This window comes from Pelophylax lessonae (assembly GCF_965119305.1).
Source record: "Pelophylax lessonae genome assembly, chromosome: 11".
In the NCBI taxonomy this organism is placed as follows: Eukaryota; Metazoa; Chordata; class Amphibia; order Anura; family Ranidae; genus Pelophylax; species Pelophylax lessonae.
This window is the reverse complement of record NC_138778.1, coordinates 212010329-212026205: the sequence shown is the minus strand read 5'-3', so window position 1 is coordinate 212026205 and position 15877 is coordinate 212010329. Positions and strand designations below refer to the sequence as shown.

Sequence of the window (15877 nt, the reverse complement as noted above, 5' to 3'; positions counted from 1 at the left end):
CAGCCAATCAGGAGGGAGAGTCCCAGGACGGCCGAGGGAATCATGGACATCGCTGGACAGATAGGGGAGCTCAGGTAAGTATTAGGGGGTGCTGGGGGGGGGGGGGAGGCTGCTACACACAGAAGGCTTTTTATATTAATGCATCAAATGTATTAAGATAAAAACCCTCCTGACATTACAACTCCTTTCAGCTCTCCACCCCCTTTTTTTTCGGACAGCTCATGGAAGCTTGGTAAATTGTAAACTTTGAATGACTGTAGAGAAGAGAGGACTGCAGATAAACATGTACAACTTATGTTGGGGAATTTGTTTCATCCCTTTGTATCACCTGAGCCCAGTCACTTCACTGGATATATGTAAGGGTTTACAACCATTTTAATCTGCTTATACTTTGCATTCCCTGGTTTCTCCTGTACCCACCTCACATTTTTTTTAAATAAAGCTCTTCTATTTTCATGACATAAGTTTTTTTTGACCCTCTGTCTCTGTGCTTCTCTATGCTTTGCAGGCAGATCATGGCTGGTGGGAGGGGCCGGCAGGGGGCTGTACATATGAGAAGCTCACAGTGTGGAATTAAATTTAGAGTAAGCCATATCAGTTCCAGAGAGGAGACGCTACAACTGTGCAAGACTAATGCCCCATACACACATGCAGATTATCTGCAGACTTTTGTCTGCAGACTTACCAAAACCATATAATATGAGGTCAAACCTAAACACTTTCAATTTGTATGCAATCCGGCAGGCCCTTGCACTACATAGAAAAGGTAAGTCTGCAGACAAAAGTCTGCAGATAATCTGCACGTGTGTATGGGGCATGAAGGGAAGGCCGGAGATCAACTTGAAGGAAAGTGTTTTTTTTATCAGTGGAATGGTGCAGGGGTTGCTTTCTGCACAATGGTAGTCCCAGTCATTGGTGTGTGCAGCCTACTGCATCAGGGCGTGCTAAAACACGCATTACTTTCTCTGCAGCCTCAGCTGCACGGGGCAGTGAATGAATGGGAAGTGCTCTGTTTACTATTCTTCAGTTATGAATGAACACAGTGAGTGAGTGTATTCATTTAGAAAAGGAAGGGGCCAGTAAACTACATATTTACTAGCCTCTTTCCTGCTCTCCAGGGAGGAGAGGAGAAGAGGAAAGCCAACAGCACTGCGGGGGGGGGGGGGGGGGGGGGAACGCAACACGTGGGGAAGTCTGGCCAGGAGGGGAAATCGGCACTGCACGTGGTGATTAGGGTGTGCTGAGTGGCTTCCTGTTCATTCACAAACTGAAGCATTGAAAACACAGTTTACTATGCTTCAGTCATGAACACAGAAAAGGAAGTGGACAGTAAAAGACATACTGTATTTACTATCCCCTTTCCTGCTCTCCATCTTGAAATATCCCCTGCAGCAGCCGGGGGGGGGGGGGGGGGAGAGGGAGGAGGAAAGCCAGCAGCACTGCAAGGGGAGGCGCAACATATGGGAAAGCCTGGCCAGGAGGGGAAATCGACACTGCACGTGGTGATTAGGGTGTGCTGAGTGGCTTCCTGTTCATTCACAAACTGAAGCATAGTAAACACATTCATTACTAGGCTTCAGTTATGAATGAACACAGTTAGTGAGTGTATTCACTGTGTTCATTTAGAAAAGGAAGGGGTCAGTAAGCTACATTTCTCTTACGTCCTCCGACAGTCGCCGCCCCCTCACAAGTCTTCACCAATGGGTATTGACCTTTGCTCCGCAGGAGTAGCTAGGCACAAGATTTGTTAATAACAAAAGCTTTTAGCATAGACACACCCCTAGGGGCTGTCCCCTTAGTCAATACCTCCCTGCACCAGCATTCCCAACTCAGTTTGATTTTGCCTAGCTTAGGAGTAGCTGGCTTTCCTGTGCTGGGGCTTCAGTCTCAGCCTTCTACCCTTTTTTGATTTTATTTCAAGTATTTTCTCTTTACTTTACTAGCTGTTTTTTTGTCAGCTCTTAGTTAGGGATCTTCGGATGAAGATGTTCATGCGGAGCTGGGTCTCGGACTGGCCGCCCTGGATCCCAGGGCTGAGGGCCAGATGGATCCCCAGCCTGCCATCGAGCGTTCAGCTATGGTTCGCCCTGGCGCCATGAATGACCCATCCCTGTTCGCTGCAGGGATGCTGCCTGTGAGGTGGCTACCTCACTGGACGCCATTCTGCGGTCTCGTGCTGCGGTCCACTGCGTCCTGGCTGCGGCACTCCCTGTCGGTCCGCGCGGTCCGCCATTTTCACTGTGTGTGATATGCTGGTTTCACCCTGGGCCTCGCACAGGGTTGCAGTGCGGTGCTTTTGGCGCCGATCGCCGCCATTTTTTTGTGTGTGGCGGGCCGCTCGATCAGAGCACATGTCGGCGGCCATTTTCTAGAAGCCCCCATTGGTTTCTATGGGCAGCCATTTTCCCTGAGCCTGCTGCAGGTATAGTTCAGCCTTAGTGACCTCGCTTCCTCTTTCTATGGAGCGGCGATCAGTAGCAACGCTCTGCGAGCTCTGCAGGTGATCTCTCCATTCCTTACTGGGCTATCCTTCCTAATTCATATGTGAGCTTTGCGGTGGGCTGCGCTCGCCGCGGCGCTTAAAGGGCCAGTACCTTTTGTTCAAATATCAGGATAGCTGGTTCCCCCCAGCCTGGTGGGGGACCCTGGGTCTGCTGAACCCCCGCTGTGCCTAATTGGCCGCTGTAGTGACATTTTTGATGTCATGGATGGAGGTGCGGATGGCTGAACGTTTTGCATAGTAGCGGGCAAGGTTATCTATCTCCTCTGTTTCGGATGGTGATGAGGCTGCTGTGCCTGGCTTGCCCCTTTCCGGGTCTCGCTCATCTCTGGACCTTTTGGGGTCTACAGGGGAGGCAGAGGTTGAAGGGGTTGCTACGTCTCCTCCGAACTCGCCTGAAGAGCTTGCGCTCATTGATGAGCTGCTCCCTCCCATAAGAGATCATCCTTTGGGATACATAGACCCCGCTAGTCGGCGCAGGTTTTTTCCCCTGCCCTACTGCATTTCATCACACTGTGATTGAACGATGGTGTTTAAAAAAAAAAAAAAAAAAAGAATAGAAGCCCTTTACGGTGCCTGGTCCGTTTACACTGCTTTTACCCAGTTGCGCCCTCCACGGAGGAGCGCTAGTGCGTGCCACCCCAGGTGGATCGCGGATCGCGCTGGGGCCGTGTTGACCTAGGTTACCCTGGTTTCCACTGAGGATACCCCAGTTTTCCGGGATCCTAAGGACGGAAAGTTGGAGTCTCTTACCCGCCTTGCTTGTATAGTGGCGGGCTCTATGCTCGAACCTATTTCGCTTCTGTCATGGTGGCCCAGGCGGGGACCGCCTGGACTGAGGGGCTCTGGCGCACCCTTGTGTCCGCTGCTGCACCGCCAGCTGCGCTGGCTATGGTAGACCTACTCCATCAGGGGGTCATGTACTTTTGCCGTGCAGCCTTGCGTGAGGCCCTTTTCGCTGCACGCCTGTCTAGTGTCGCGGTGCCTGCCGTCGACTGATCTGGCTGAAGTGTTGGTCGACTGACCAATGGTCACGGAAAACGGTGGATGCTTTTCCCTGTGCTGGGTCTCGCCTTTTTGGCGAGGCTTTGGATACTCTGGTGAATGGAGTCACTGGGGGCTAGAGCACTCTGTTGCCCTAGAATCCGAAGAACGGTCCTTTCATGGCGAGCGGGGCCCCGCATTTGGACCCTCTCAGGGGTCCTTTTCGTGCCTTTAAGTCGCAGTCCAAGGCAGACCCTTCGAAAGGCCAAGGTGGCCAGAAGAAGCCCTGGGCGGGTCCGGCTACGCCGGCTCTGCGCCCTGTTCCGCTTCTGCCTGAAGGGACGCCCTCACCCGCTTCTGGGGTGGGGGGACGTTTTTGTGCGTTTTTTCCTCCAGCCTTGGCTGTTCCGCTTCGGGACAGGTGGGTTCAGGAACTCATTCGAACGAGATACAATTCTTCGGCTGTCTCCTGGGCGCATGCAGGATCTCCTGGCCCAGGGGGTGGTGGTCCCGGTGCTTCACCGGGACAGGTTTTCAGAGGTTTTTACTCCGATTTGCTCACTGTGCCCAGTGGGGAGGGCGAAGTACGTCCGATCCTGGACTTGTATGCTCTGAACCGCTTCATGCGTGTTCGGGAGTTTTGCATGGCGTCCCTGCACTCAGTGGGGTTGCCCTGAGCCTGGGAGGATTCCTGGCCTCTGTCGACCTGAAGGATGCGTGCTTTCGCATCCCCATTTTCGTAGGTCACCAGAGGTTCCTTCGGTTCGCCATTACGGTGGACCGTTGCCAGTCCGTGGCGTTACCTTTCAGTCTCGTTTCGGCCCCACGGGTTCTTACCAAAGTGCTGGCACCTGTTCTGGGCCTGTTGAGAGCCCAGGGCGTTGCGGTCTTGGGATATCTGGATGATCTCCTGTTAAGCTCGAGGGTCAGTCAGGACCTGCTGAACGCCTTGTCCACCACGGTACGGGCGCTTCAGGAGTTCGGTTGGTCCATCAACGTTCCGAAGTCGACGCTGTCTCCTTTGTTAGCTTTCCCTATCGGGGAATGGTTCTGGACTCTGCTCATGCTAGAGTATTCCTGCCGGAGGAAGAGCTCCGGACTCTTCAGGAAGGGGTCGGGTCCCTCAGGGACACCCGTTCCTACTCTCTCAGGACCTGTATGCGGTGCCTGGGGTTAGTGGTCTCGACCTTCGAGGCGATTCTTTTTACTCAGTTTTCCCAGGTGGTCTCTCCACGTGGGAAGAAGCATCCTCAGTCTTGGCTCTGAGGGTTTCCTTGAGCGCTAAACCAGAAGGGATCTTCTGTGGTGGCTCCAGTCCCCGGCTGTGTCGGGGGGTAGGTCTTTTCGTCAGATTGCTATGTTCGGTGATCACCACGGCTGCCAGTCCGTCGGGGCTGGGGTGGTGTTCTGGGCGTCCTGTTTGCCCAGGGAACTTGGTCGGGAGAGGGATCCTCCCTTCCGATCGACATTCTGGAATGGTGAGCGATACAGCTTTGCCTTCTCCAGTGGTCGGAACGACTTCGGGGCCGTCTGGTTCGGATACAGACGGGCAATGTCACCGCGGTGGCTGACATCAACCTCCAAGAGGGCTCCGGGTGTGCCCGAGCGGCCTGGGAAGTGACCGACGTTCTGTCTTGGGCCGCGACTCACGTCCTGGCGTTCACGGCAGTTCACATTCCGTGTGTGGGGAACTGGCAGGTCGATTATCTGAGCCGCCAGACCCTGGACCAGGGAGAATGGTCCCTACGCCCGGAATTCTTCCTGATGCTGTGTGCGAGGTGGGGATCCCCTAATGTGGATCTGTTTCGCGTCTCGGCTGGACAACCTGGTGGAAAGGGTCGTGGCAAGCACGCGCGATCCTCGGGCGGCTGCCTCGGACGCGTTGGTGGCACGTTGGCATCAGCTTCGTCTGCGGTATGCCGTTCCTTCACTTCAGTTGCGGTCAAGGTTCCTTCACAGGTTGGCCTAAAACCGCACGCGGTATTTCCGGTGGCTCCGGACTGGCCTCACCGGTCCTGGCACACGGACATCGTTCATATAGCAGTCGGGCCTCTGTGGCACCTGCCACTGCGGGAAGCCCTTCTGTCTCGAAGGCCGATCTTCCTTCCTGCTTTACAGTTGCTGACTGTAACGTCCTGGCTGTTGGAGGCCGGATCCTGTGGACTGGGGCCTCTCCCCTGAGGTCATTCCTACTCTACTCAAGGCTGGAAAAGCCTTGTCGGGTAATATTTGTTACCGTGCTTGGAAAGCATACTTTACCTGGTGTGTGTCCAGGGGGTTCTCCCCTCGCTCATGCTCGGTGTCAAGAGTGTTGGCTTTCTTTCAGACTGGTGTGGACCAGCGTTTGGCGCTGGCCACGATACCAGGCCAGGTTTCGGCACTGGCTGTTCTTTTTTCGGCGCCCTATGGCGTCTCATTCCTCATTCGCACCCTTGTTCGAGGTGTGCGTCTTTTGGCCCCCTTGCCTCCATGGGACTTGAACTTGGTTCTGTCCGCGTTGCAGCGTGTCCCCTTTGACTACGTCAAGGAGATGTCGTTGCCTCTGCTGTCGGGTCAGATTGCCCTTTTTTGGTGGCGATCACTTCGGCTCGCTGGGTGTCAGTATTGGCGGCATTGTCCTGCCGCTCTCCCTAGCCGGTGGTTCACATGGGTAGGGTGCTCTTGCGACCTCACCCGTCCTTCCTCCCTAAGGTGGTCTCGGACTTTCACCTTGTTAAGGACGTTGTCGTGCTTTTGCTCTGTGCGAAGCCTGAGCATCCTGAGGGGGTTGCTTTGCATTCCTGGGATGTTGTCTGGGCGATCAGGGTTCACCGGTCGTCCACTGTTTTCTTTCGCGAGTCGGATTCCCTCTTTGTCCTTCCTGAGGGACCTCACCGAATGGTTCTGACAGGCCACTATGCTGGCCTATACTTGCAGGAACGGGTTCCACCCTTCCCTGTTGAGGCGCACTCTACCTAATCTCTGAGTTCGTCTTGGGCCTCCTGGCTTCAGGCCTCGGTGGCCCAGGTGTGCGCGGCCGCGCCTTGGTCGTCCGTGCACACTTTCTCCACTTTTTATAAGGTGTATGCTTGGGCATCAGCCGATGCCTCCTTTGGCCGCGAGTTCTCAGTGCGGCAGTGCCATAGGAACCCTTGTTTATGGGTCTTTGGCTGTTGGGGTGTTTTCACCCCTGGGTTTCCTGTGTTACTGGGTTGTTGCTTCTGTTGAGCACATTTCCTGTTGCCCAGCTGGTTCTCTTACTGTGCGTAAGGTTCCTTTCTCTGATGTGGGTACTGCGTTGCTTTTTCTGCGGCTACGTCTCCCACCCCTCATGTTTACACTGCTTTGGGACATCCTATTGGTGAAGACTTGTGAGGGGGCGGCGACTGTCGGAGGATGTAAGAAAAAACCCTCTTTTTGGGTTTTTTTGTGTACTCTTACTGCTATGCTACCAAACTGAGTTGGGAATGCTGGTGCAGGGAGGTATTGACTAATGGGACAACCCCTAGGGGTGTGTCTATGCTAAAAGCTTTTGTTATTAACAAATCTTGTGCCTAGCTACTCCTGCGGAGCAAAGGTCAATACCCATTGGTGAAGACTTGTGAGGGGGCGGCGACTGTCGGAGGACTCAGAGAAAGGAATTTTACGGTAAGATTTTACAAAAATTCCGTTATTTACTAGCCCCTTTCCTGCTCTCCATCCTGAGTCCCGGTTCACACTATAGCGATGTCAGACACCGCATGTGATTGTATGGCTGAATTTGCATCGGATTCGGACACAACTTGCACAGGACCCTTTTTTGGATGCGCACCAAAATTGGATCGCATGGGTCTTCACACCTATGCGATCCGATTCATGTCCGAATTGACAGTTCGCACTGCGTTATGCAAACTGATCTGGGGGTGTCATTAACTTTGTATTGACACCCCCAGCGATTCGCATGTGGCAGTGTGAACTGCCTGCGATTTGAATGCAATGTGTGAACCCGTAGTGGATTTGCAGGGTTCCCGCATCACATATATGTGAACCGGCACTGAAACATCCCCTGCAGCAGCCAGGGGGAGAGGAGGAAAGTCAGCAGCACAGTGGGGGGGGGGGGGGGGGGTGCAACACGTGAGGAAGCCTGCCCAGGAGGGGAAATCAGCACCGCACGTGGGGATTAGGGTGTGCCGGGGGCTTCCTGTTCATGGTAAAAACAGTTTACTATGCTTCAGTTATGAATGAACAAAGAAAAGGAAGGGGCCTATAATCTACATATTTACTAGCCCCTTTCCTGCTTTCCATCCTGAAACATCCCCCGCAGCAGCCAGGACGGAGAGGAGAGGAAGAAAGCCAGTAGCACTGGGGGGGGGGGGGAGGAGAGGAGAGGAAGAAAGGCAGCAGCACTGCGGGGAGAGAGGAGAGGAGGAAAGCCAGCAGCGATGTGGGGAGAGAGGAGAGGAGGAAAGCCAGCAGCGCTGTGGGGAGAGAGGAGAGGAGGAAAGCCAGCAGCGCTGTGGGGAGAGAGGAGAGGAGGAAAGCCAGCAGCGCTGTGGGGAGAGAGGAGAGGAGGAAAGCCAGCAGCACTGTGGGGAGAGAGGAGAGGAGGAAAGCCAGAAGCACTGCGGGGGGAGAGGAGAGGAATAAAGCCAGCAGCACTGTGGGGGTAAAGGAGAGGAGCATTGCGGGAGGAGAGGAGAGGAGGAAAGCCAGCAGCACTGCGGGGGGAGAGGAGAGGAGGAAAGCCAGCAGCAATGCGGGAGGAGAGGAGGAAAGCCAGCAGCACTGCAGGGGGAGAGGAGAGGAGGAAAGGCAGCAGCACTGCGGGGGGAGAGGAGAGGAAGAAAGCCAGCAGCACTGCGGTGGGAGAGGAGAGGAGGAAAGCCAGCAGCACTGCAGGGAGAGAGGAGAGGAGGAAAGCCAGCAGCACTGTGGGGAGAGAGGAGAGGAGGAAAGCCAGCAGCACTGCAGGGGGGAGAGGAGAGGAATAAAGCCAGCAGCACTGTGGGGGTAAAGGAGAGGAGGAAAGCCAGCAGCATTGCAGGAGGAGAGGAGAGGAGGAAAGCCAGCAGCACTGCGGGGGTAGAGGAGAGGAGGAAAGCCAGCAGCACTGTGGGGAGAGAGGAGAGGAGGAAAGCCAGCAGCATTGCGGGGGGGAGAGGAGAGGAATAAAGCCAGCAGCACTGTGGGGGTAAAGGAGAGGAGGAAAGCCAGCAGCACTGCGGGGGGAGAGGAGAGGAGGAAAGCCAGCAGCACTGCGGGGGGAGAGGAGAGGAAGAAAGCCAGCAGCACTGCGGGGGGAGAGGAGAGGAGGAAAGCCAGCAGCACTGCGGGGGGAGAGGAGGAAAGCCAGCAGCACTGCGGGGGGAGAGGAGAAGAAGAAAGCCAGCAGCACTGCGGGGGGAGAGGAGGAAAGCCAGCAGCACTGTGGGGGGAGAGGAGAGGAAGAAAGCCAGCAGCACTGCGGGGGGAGGGGAGAGGAGAGGAAGAAACCCAGCAGCACTGCGGGGGGAGAGGAGAGGAAGAAATCCAGCAGCACTGCGGGGGGAGAGGAGAATAAGAAAGCCAGCAGCACTGCGGGGGGGGGGGGAGGAGAGGAAGAAAGCCAGCAGCACTGCGGGGGGAGAGGAGAGGAAGAAAGCCAGCAGCGCGGCGGGGGGAGAGGAGAGGAAGAAAGCCAGCAGCGTGGCGGGGGGAGAGGAGAGGAAGAAAGCCAGCAGCACTGCGAGAGGAGAGGAAGAAAGCCAGCAGCGCAGCGGGGGGAGAGGAGAGGAAGAAATCCAGCAGCACTGCGGGGGGAGAGGAGAGGAGGACAGCCAGCAGCACTGCGGGGGGAGAGGAGAGGGGGGCAGCCAGCAGAACAGCAGGGGGGAGGCACAACACGTGGGGAAGCCTGGCCAGGAGGGGAAATCTGCACCGCACGTGGTAATTAGGGTGTGCCCAGGCACACACTTAAGGTCACAGTTGTCCATAAAAGAGAAAAGCTCTGCCCCAAGCCCAATGGACAGGCTGAGCTTGGCATTTCAGCCAACTCATTGTTGTCACCGGCCTGAGCTGTCCTCCTGCAGTGAGGGGAAGGAGAATGCAGAAGTTGCTCAATTTATCCTCTCCTGGTCTTCTCTGTGTTACCCACATGAACAAAACCGACTTTATTCAGCCGTCAAAAATGTCCTTCATTAACGGCTGCCTGCACGGATCCTTAGATGTCCTCCGTGTCCTGATGGCGTCTCGCTGCGTTATTCTCCTGTGTCCTTCAATCTTTTCTCAGACTAGTTCCTTCAGAACTTTTTTTTTTTTTTATCCTGAATGTTTTATTCCGTTAACCTGTCTTGTTATTACTCTCGCTCTGAATCTCCGATTTACCCGGGCTGACCCAGCCGCTGTCATGTAAACTAAAGCTGAGGCTGTTTGCTTTTTAATGAGGGATGTAACAACTTCAGCGCTTGCACCCACCGGTGTCTGGGATAGAGTTCGCTTTTCCCCGGTGGATTTGTTTCGGGTGGATATTCTTACATTTTGGCACATTGCGTTTTGCCTGCTTTGTATTTGACAAGCATTGTATAGCAAACATAGAAGCTTCTGAGATAGGCAGGAAAAACAAGGCAGGAGATTCTGAAAACAACAAAGTGGATCTAAATACTATTTTTCTTGTTAAAGTAGAATTCCAGCCAGTGGCCCGTACACGGGATCAGAAAATCGTACGAAAAATATCGCTTTCGAGTCGATCGTACGAAAATCTGATCGTTAGTACACAGCTTTCGAGAGACGATCATGACAGTTCATCCGATATTATCCAAAAGGGACAAACATGAAAAATTTGAATTTGATATTATCTGAATTCGGAAGAATGATCGTCCATTTTTTTTTTTTGCATTCTAGTCTCAAATCAAAAATAAGAGATTGCTAAAGTTACGAAAATTCTCGTACAACAGAATAAAAATTCAGAAATTATGTAATGTAGAGTATTTGTATTTTATTTTCGAACAACAACTGTACTGATTAAACAAAACTCATATGATCATGACAGTTTATCCAATGATATCCGATGGGACAAGCAGGAAAATGTTTCTCGTATGATACTTGAATGTATGAGTTAAAAACCATGGCTCTTCTCGGTGCAGCTCTTCTGGTATGAGTGATTCTCTGACCAATCATCATCGCTCTGGTCCATTCTGGAAGTTCTGCACAGGGAAGAGGGAGAGGAGCCTGGATTTTAAATCCCTGGACTGGCTGTATAGGCACTGACAAATCATCACCCACGAGATTAGTACAGCGGGGGCTGTGGGGGAGGGGGATGTATATTGTTCGTTGACCTTTTCATTTTTTCTATAAAGGTTATCGAACACTTTAAATAAAATTTTAAAAAAATACAGGGACAGTGAGGACTTCATGCAAAGTTTGGGATGGGTGGGTGATGCTCGGAAGCAGAATTTCATAAAAGCAGACATGGTCAGGTCTGTCAAACCGGTGATAACTAAATATTACAAAGGCCAAAGACCTAGTAAAATCTTTCATTCTTTATATCACCAACCACCAACTCACCCATTTCCTGGCTTCTCAGTGCCTGCTGGCTTTTTGATTGGACTGATTTCTTTTGAAATTATATATTTGTGCCTTCATTGGATAAAGGATGAACCTGAAGCTTTCTTAATGAAGTATTAAAACGATGGGGCTTCAGTGCCAGTTTTTTTTTGTAGTAGATGTCTTATCGATTTGCCTATTCTTTTTTTTCAGGTCTCGGATTGGACCCGGTGCCGGCAGCAGGTAGTCTGGAGAGAAAGCCACCAGCTGGCAAGGCTGACAGAGCTGGCTCCAAGCCTGTGGGAGGCGCCATGGAGCGGCGTCACACTATATGCAGCTTGGACTGGAAAATGGCTCATAGGACTTCAGATGGGCGACCCAAAGGGGGAGGTAGTTTGGAGAGGCGAGGAGGAAAACAAGAGAGTGGAAGCTGGGAGAAGAGACAGGGAGGGAAGGCCTGCCCCAACTGGGAGAGGAGAATGACCTTCAGCGGCAGCTGGGAGAGGAGACAGCCATGTGGGGGAAGCTGGGAGAAAAGACAACAGCCTTGCGGTGGCAGCTGGGAAAGGAGGCAACCCTGTGGAGGCAGCTGGGAAAGGAGGCAGCCGTGCGGAGGCAGCTGGGAAAAGCGACAGCCTTGCGGTGGCAGCTGGGAGAGGCGGCAACCCTGCGGTGGCAGCTGGGAGAGGCGCCAGACCTGCGGTGGCAGCTGGGAGAGGAGGAACACAGGGCAGAACCCTTTAGATCCCAAGGAGCCTTGTCCAGATGCCTACTGCAACCTAATCATCCTGGCAGTGGAGAACAGAGTGAGTGGTGGCCTGTTACATTCGAAAATTTTACTTGTTACACCTAGTACAGTCTTTTTCGATCTGTGGCCAATCCAAGAAGCTGCTGTCACTATTAAAAAAAAAATGTTTCCCTGCAAAGAAAAGGGTTTGTACCTACCCTTTTCGCTTTCCGCTTCTCCCACCAATGGTTTCTACTACTTCTGGTAGATGCCAAACTGCATCTCGTTGCTGTGTACCTGTACTATGCAATGACAATAAAGTTGTATCTATCTATCTACTATCTTCGAGCTATACGTTGGTTGCTGCATCGGATACACTTCCAGGATTGCCCAAATCTAGCTCCCCCCTGCGTGCTGTGGTTCTTTCTCCATGAGAAACAACCAAACAATTGATGCCCAAGGGACTTTGCTAAGAAACGTCAAAACAATCAATCATAAAATGTACATTTTTTATTACAAGAAAATTATAAAGAATCAAGGTAAAGACCTGTACAGGATGTGAATTGACAGGTAGCTATAATAAAATATTCACAGTAACCTGTCAGATAGTCACAAGCTGTAATTTGGCTGGGCTATATCATTGGTGTATTTGTAGCAAACATTTTCAACGCTTTTTGCCAAACTAAGTTCACTTCTTCAGGAAAGATAATGTAAAAATTCAGACTGCGAAAAACAAAAAAAGCAAAAAACAAATAAGTACAACAAAAGGACATATACCTTCGATTCTTCCAAGTGGGTCAATATATTATAACCATAATCTATAATTCACATACACTATATTGTCAAAAGTATTGGGACGCACATTAACTTTAATGGCATCCCAGTTTTAGTCTGTAGGGTTCAATATTGAGTTGGCCCATCCTTTGCAGCTATAACAGCTTCAACTCTTCTGAGAAGGCTGTCCACAAGGTTTAGGAGTGTGTCTATGGGAATGTTTGACCATTCTTCCAGAAGCGCATTTGTGAGGTCAGACACAGATGTTGGACGAGAAGGCCTGGCTCACAGTCTCCGCACTAATTCATCACAAAAGATGTTCTGTGGAGTTGAGGTCAGGACTCTGTGCAGGCCAGTCAAGTTCCTCCACCCCAAACTTGCTCATCCATGTCTTTATGGACCTTGCTTTGTGCACTGGTCCAAAACATTTGGTGGGGGGGGGGGGGATTATGGTGTGGGGTTATTTTTCAGGGGTTGGGCTTGGCCCCGTAGTTCCAGTAAAGGAAACCCTTAAGGTGTCAGCATACCAAGACATATTGGACATTTTCATGCTCCCAACTTTTCCGGGAACAGTTTGGGAATGGTCCCTTCCTGTTCCAACATGGCTGCGCACCAGTGAAGGGGCCATCCCCAATCTGTTCCCACAAAGTTGGGAGCATGAAATTGTCCAAAATGTCTTGATATGCTGACACCTTAAGGGTTCCCTTTACTGGAACTAAGGAGCCAAGCCCAACCCCTGAAAAATAACCCCGCACCATAATCCCCCCTCCACTAAATGCAAGAATGGTCAAACATTCCCATAGACACACTCCTAAACCTTGTGGACAGCCTTCCCAGAAGAGTTGAAGCTGTTATAGCTGCAAAGGGTGGGCCAACTCAATATTGAACCCTACAGACTAAGACTGGGATGCCATTAAAATTTCATGTGCATGTAAAGACAGGTGTCACAATACTATATAGTGTATATGTTTTAACTTGATTTTTTTAAATATTTTTTTTTATGATTGTTTTGGCATTTCTTAGCAAAGTCCCTTGGGCATACATTTTTTGGTTGTTTCTTGGTATTTATGGAGATGTAGAAATGCCATCCTTGTGCATTAGACCACACGTGGTATACATAGGCCCTTCTCCATCAGATACTTCCAGATATGTTGGATTCCTGGTTCCCCCTCTGTGCTCTGTGAGTCCTGTTTGTCCCGACATCACTACAGGACCCACTAGAGTGCCCTTTCTCAACCTTTTCAATACAGAGGAACCCTTGAAGTTAATTTCTGGTCCCGGGGGAACCCCTGCTAAAAATGAAAAATCTACAACTCATGACACATTAGTGTGACCGTCAGTGGGAAGAATGCTCCTTACTCTTGTCATCATTGGGAAGAATTACCCCCTTACAGATGGCTAAAAGGAACAATGGTGTCATTGGGAACTCATCTGAGAGGCAGAAATTGCCCATTGCTCAAGGAACCCCTAGCAACCTCAGGAGGAACCCTAGAGACATAGAGATCAGTGGGAGGAATCATAGAGCGCAGAGGGGGGGAATCGGGCATCCAACACTCCTGGATACTAAATAGTTTTTAAACAGGGTAGTGCTTGACATAGCAGAGATCAGCGGTGGAAGAGGAAGTGACAGAGGCACTTTTACCTAAAATTCCATTAAGGCAGCATTTTATCCTATAGTACTATATAAAAAATCCCATCTTCTTTCTCTCTTCCTCTCTCACTCCCTGAAATCTTTTTTTTTTTTAAGTACAGAATCTCAACTTTTGGGATGAGAAAGAGTCTTTTTCTCTGTGTCTGTCTCTCTCACTCTTTTTATTTCTTTCTCTCTTCCTGGACTTTTTAAGGGTGTATGCTCTAGAGCAGGGGTGTCAAACTAAATTTCAAAGCGGGCCGCATTAGCATTATGGTTGCCCTCAAAGGGCCGGTTATGTCTGTAGGATTAGATGTCCAGAACACCCCACGCCCCCTTACACCCTTACATGGGATGTCAAGAACCCCCCACCATCAGCAGTCAAGAGTCACCCACCCTGCCTTACATCACAATGCACCCCCTTACCTTGTGCTGCTGCCAGGAAGAAGATGCAGGTGGATCTGGGAAGAAGTGCAGGGTCTGGAGGAGACCGAGGACAGAGGAGAGCTGGCGTCAGCTTCCAGAGTCTGCTGAATGCTGAGACCAGGGGAGGCAAAAGGCAAGGGGTGGTTGTGGCTGCACAGAGAGGTGCAGGATCTGAAGGAGGAGTTCTGCCCTCCTCTTTGCTGTAGACTGCTGAGGGGGCGCGGGTGGGCAAAGATGAGCCTTTCTGCAGCTGCACAGAGGAGTGCAGGATCTGGCAAAGGAGTCCTGTCCTCTTTGCTGCCAAACTACAGAGACAAGGGGGATGCCACAGCTGCAGGAGAGGTGCGAGGGCCACATAAAATGGCCTGTGGGGCCGCATTCGGCCCGCGGGCCTTGTGTTTGACACCTGTGCTCTAGAGTCTCAAAAGGTATTGAGATGAATTTGGAGGGCAGCGTGCAAACGACCTTGAACTACTTGAAAGTAGAACTCCCTTTTTTATTACTTACATCAATAATTCCTAGTAGAGCTTTAGTAGTCCCTTGCCTGCGTAATTTCTGGCAGAATACAGGCAGTCTCTATTAGTGATCGACCGATATAGTTTTTTTTAATGCCGATACAGATATTTTGGTCATCGGATATGGGTATCGGCCGATATTTTCGGACATTAAATTTTTTTTTTTTTTTTTTTTTTTAGGTACTCCTTGTGGCGGGATCTGGGGGTCTAAAAGACCCCAAATCCTCCTCGGCACGGAAAAGCATTCAAAACGCCAAGTTTGGCTGTTTTGAATGCTGTCAGTTTTTTTCATTCAGCGCTGAGTACCCAGAAGTGAAGTCATGAAATCACTTCCGGGTTTCGCACATGGAGACCCGGGTCTTCTCTTCGGCGCGGCGGAGATGGAAGTAGGATGCCCGGGTCTCCCGGTGGGACGGGAGACCCGGGCGAGCCGCGGGAGGGGGGGGGGACGCTCCTTGTAATGACAGCCGAGTGACTTCTCAGCCGCATCGGTTGTCATTACAAGTCAGCCGACCATCGGCTATGGACGCCGGTACCAGGGTGATGCCTCTAGCTGCAGGCATCACTCCGGTACAGCACTTTCCCGAAATTTTGGCAATATCGGTAACCTCCGGGGCCGATTCCAATTTATCAGGGAAAGTGCATATCGGCCCTCGATATATCGGTGTTGCCGATAATCGGTCGATCTTTAGATTCTATCCACAATGAAATTATCTCTTCACCTCTATTATATGGCTTCATTCACACGGATGTAAAAACAAAAAAAAAACACATATACAGCGGGTATAGAAAATAATCACCCCCTTGAAATAATTAAATTTTGTTGCTTTGCAGCCTGAAAT

General features: G+C 51.3%; 1 protein-coding gene across 1 annotated transcript in view; it reads left to right on the top strand.

Annotated features, from left to right (window-relative positions):
- Positions 1-15877, top strand: part of CCM2L (CCM2 like scaffold protein) — a 57948-nt gene that overhangs the window by 20174 nt on the left and 21897 nt on the right. The window contains exon 5 of the mRNA XM_082271655.1: positions 11177-11769. Within this exon, the coding sequence (XP_082127781.1) occupies positions 11177-11769 (593 nt within the window). The remainder of the gene's footprint in view (positions 1-11176; positions 11770-15877) is intronic.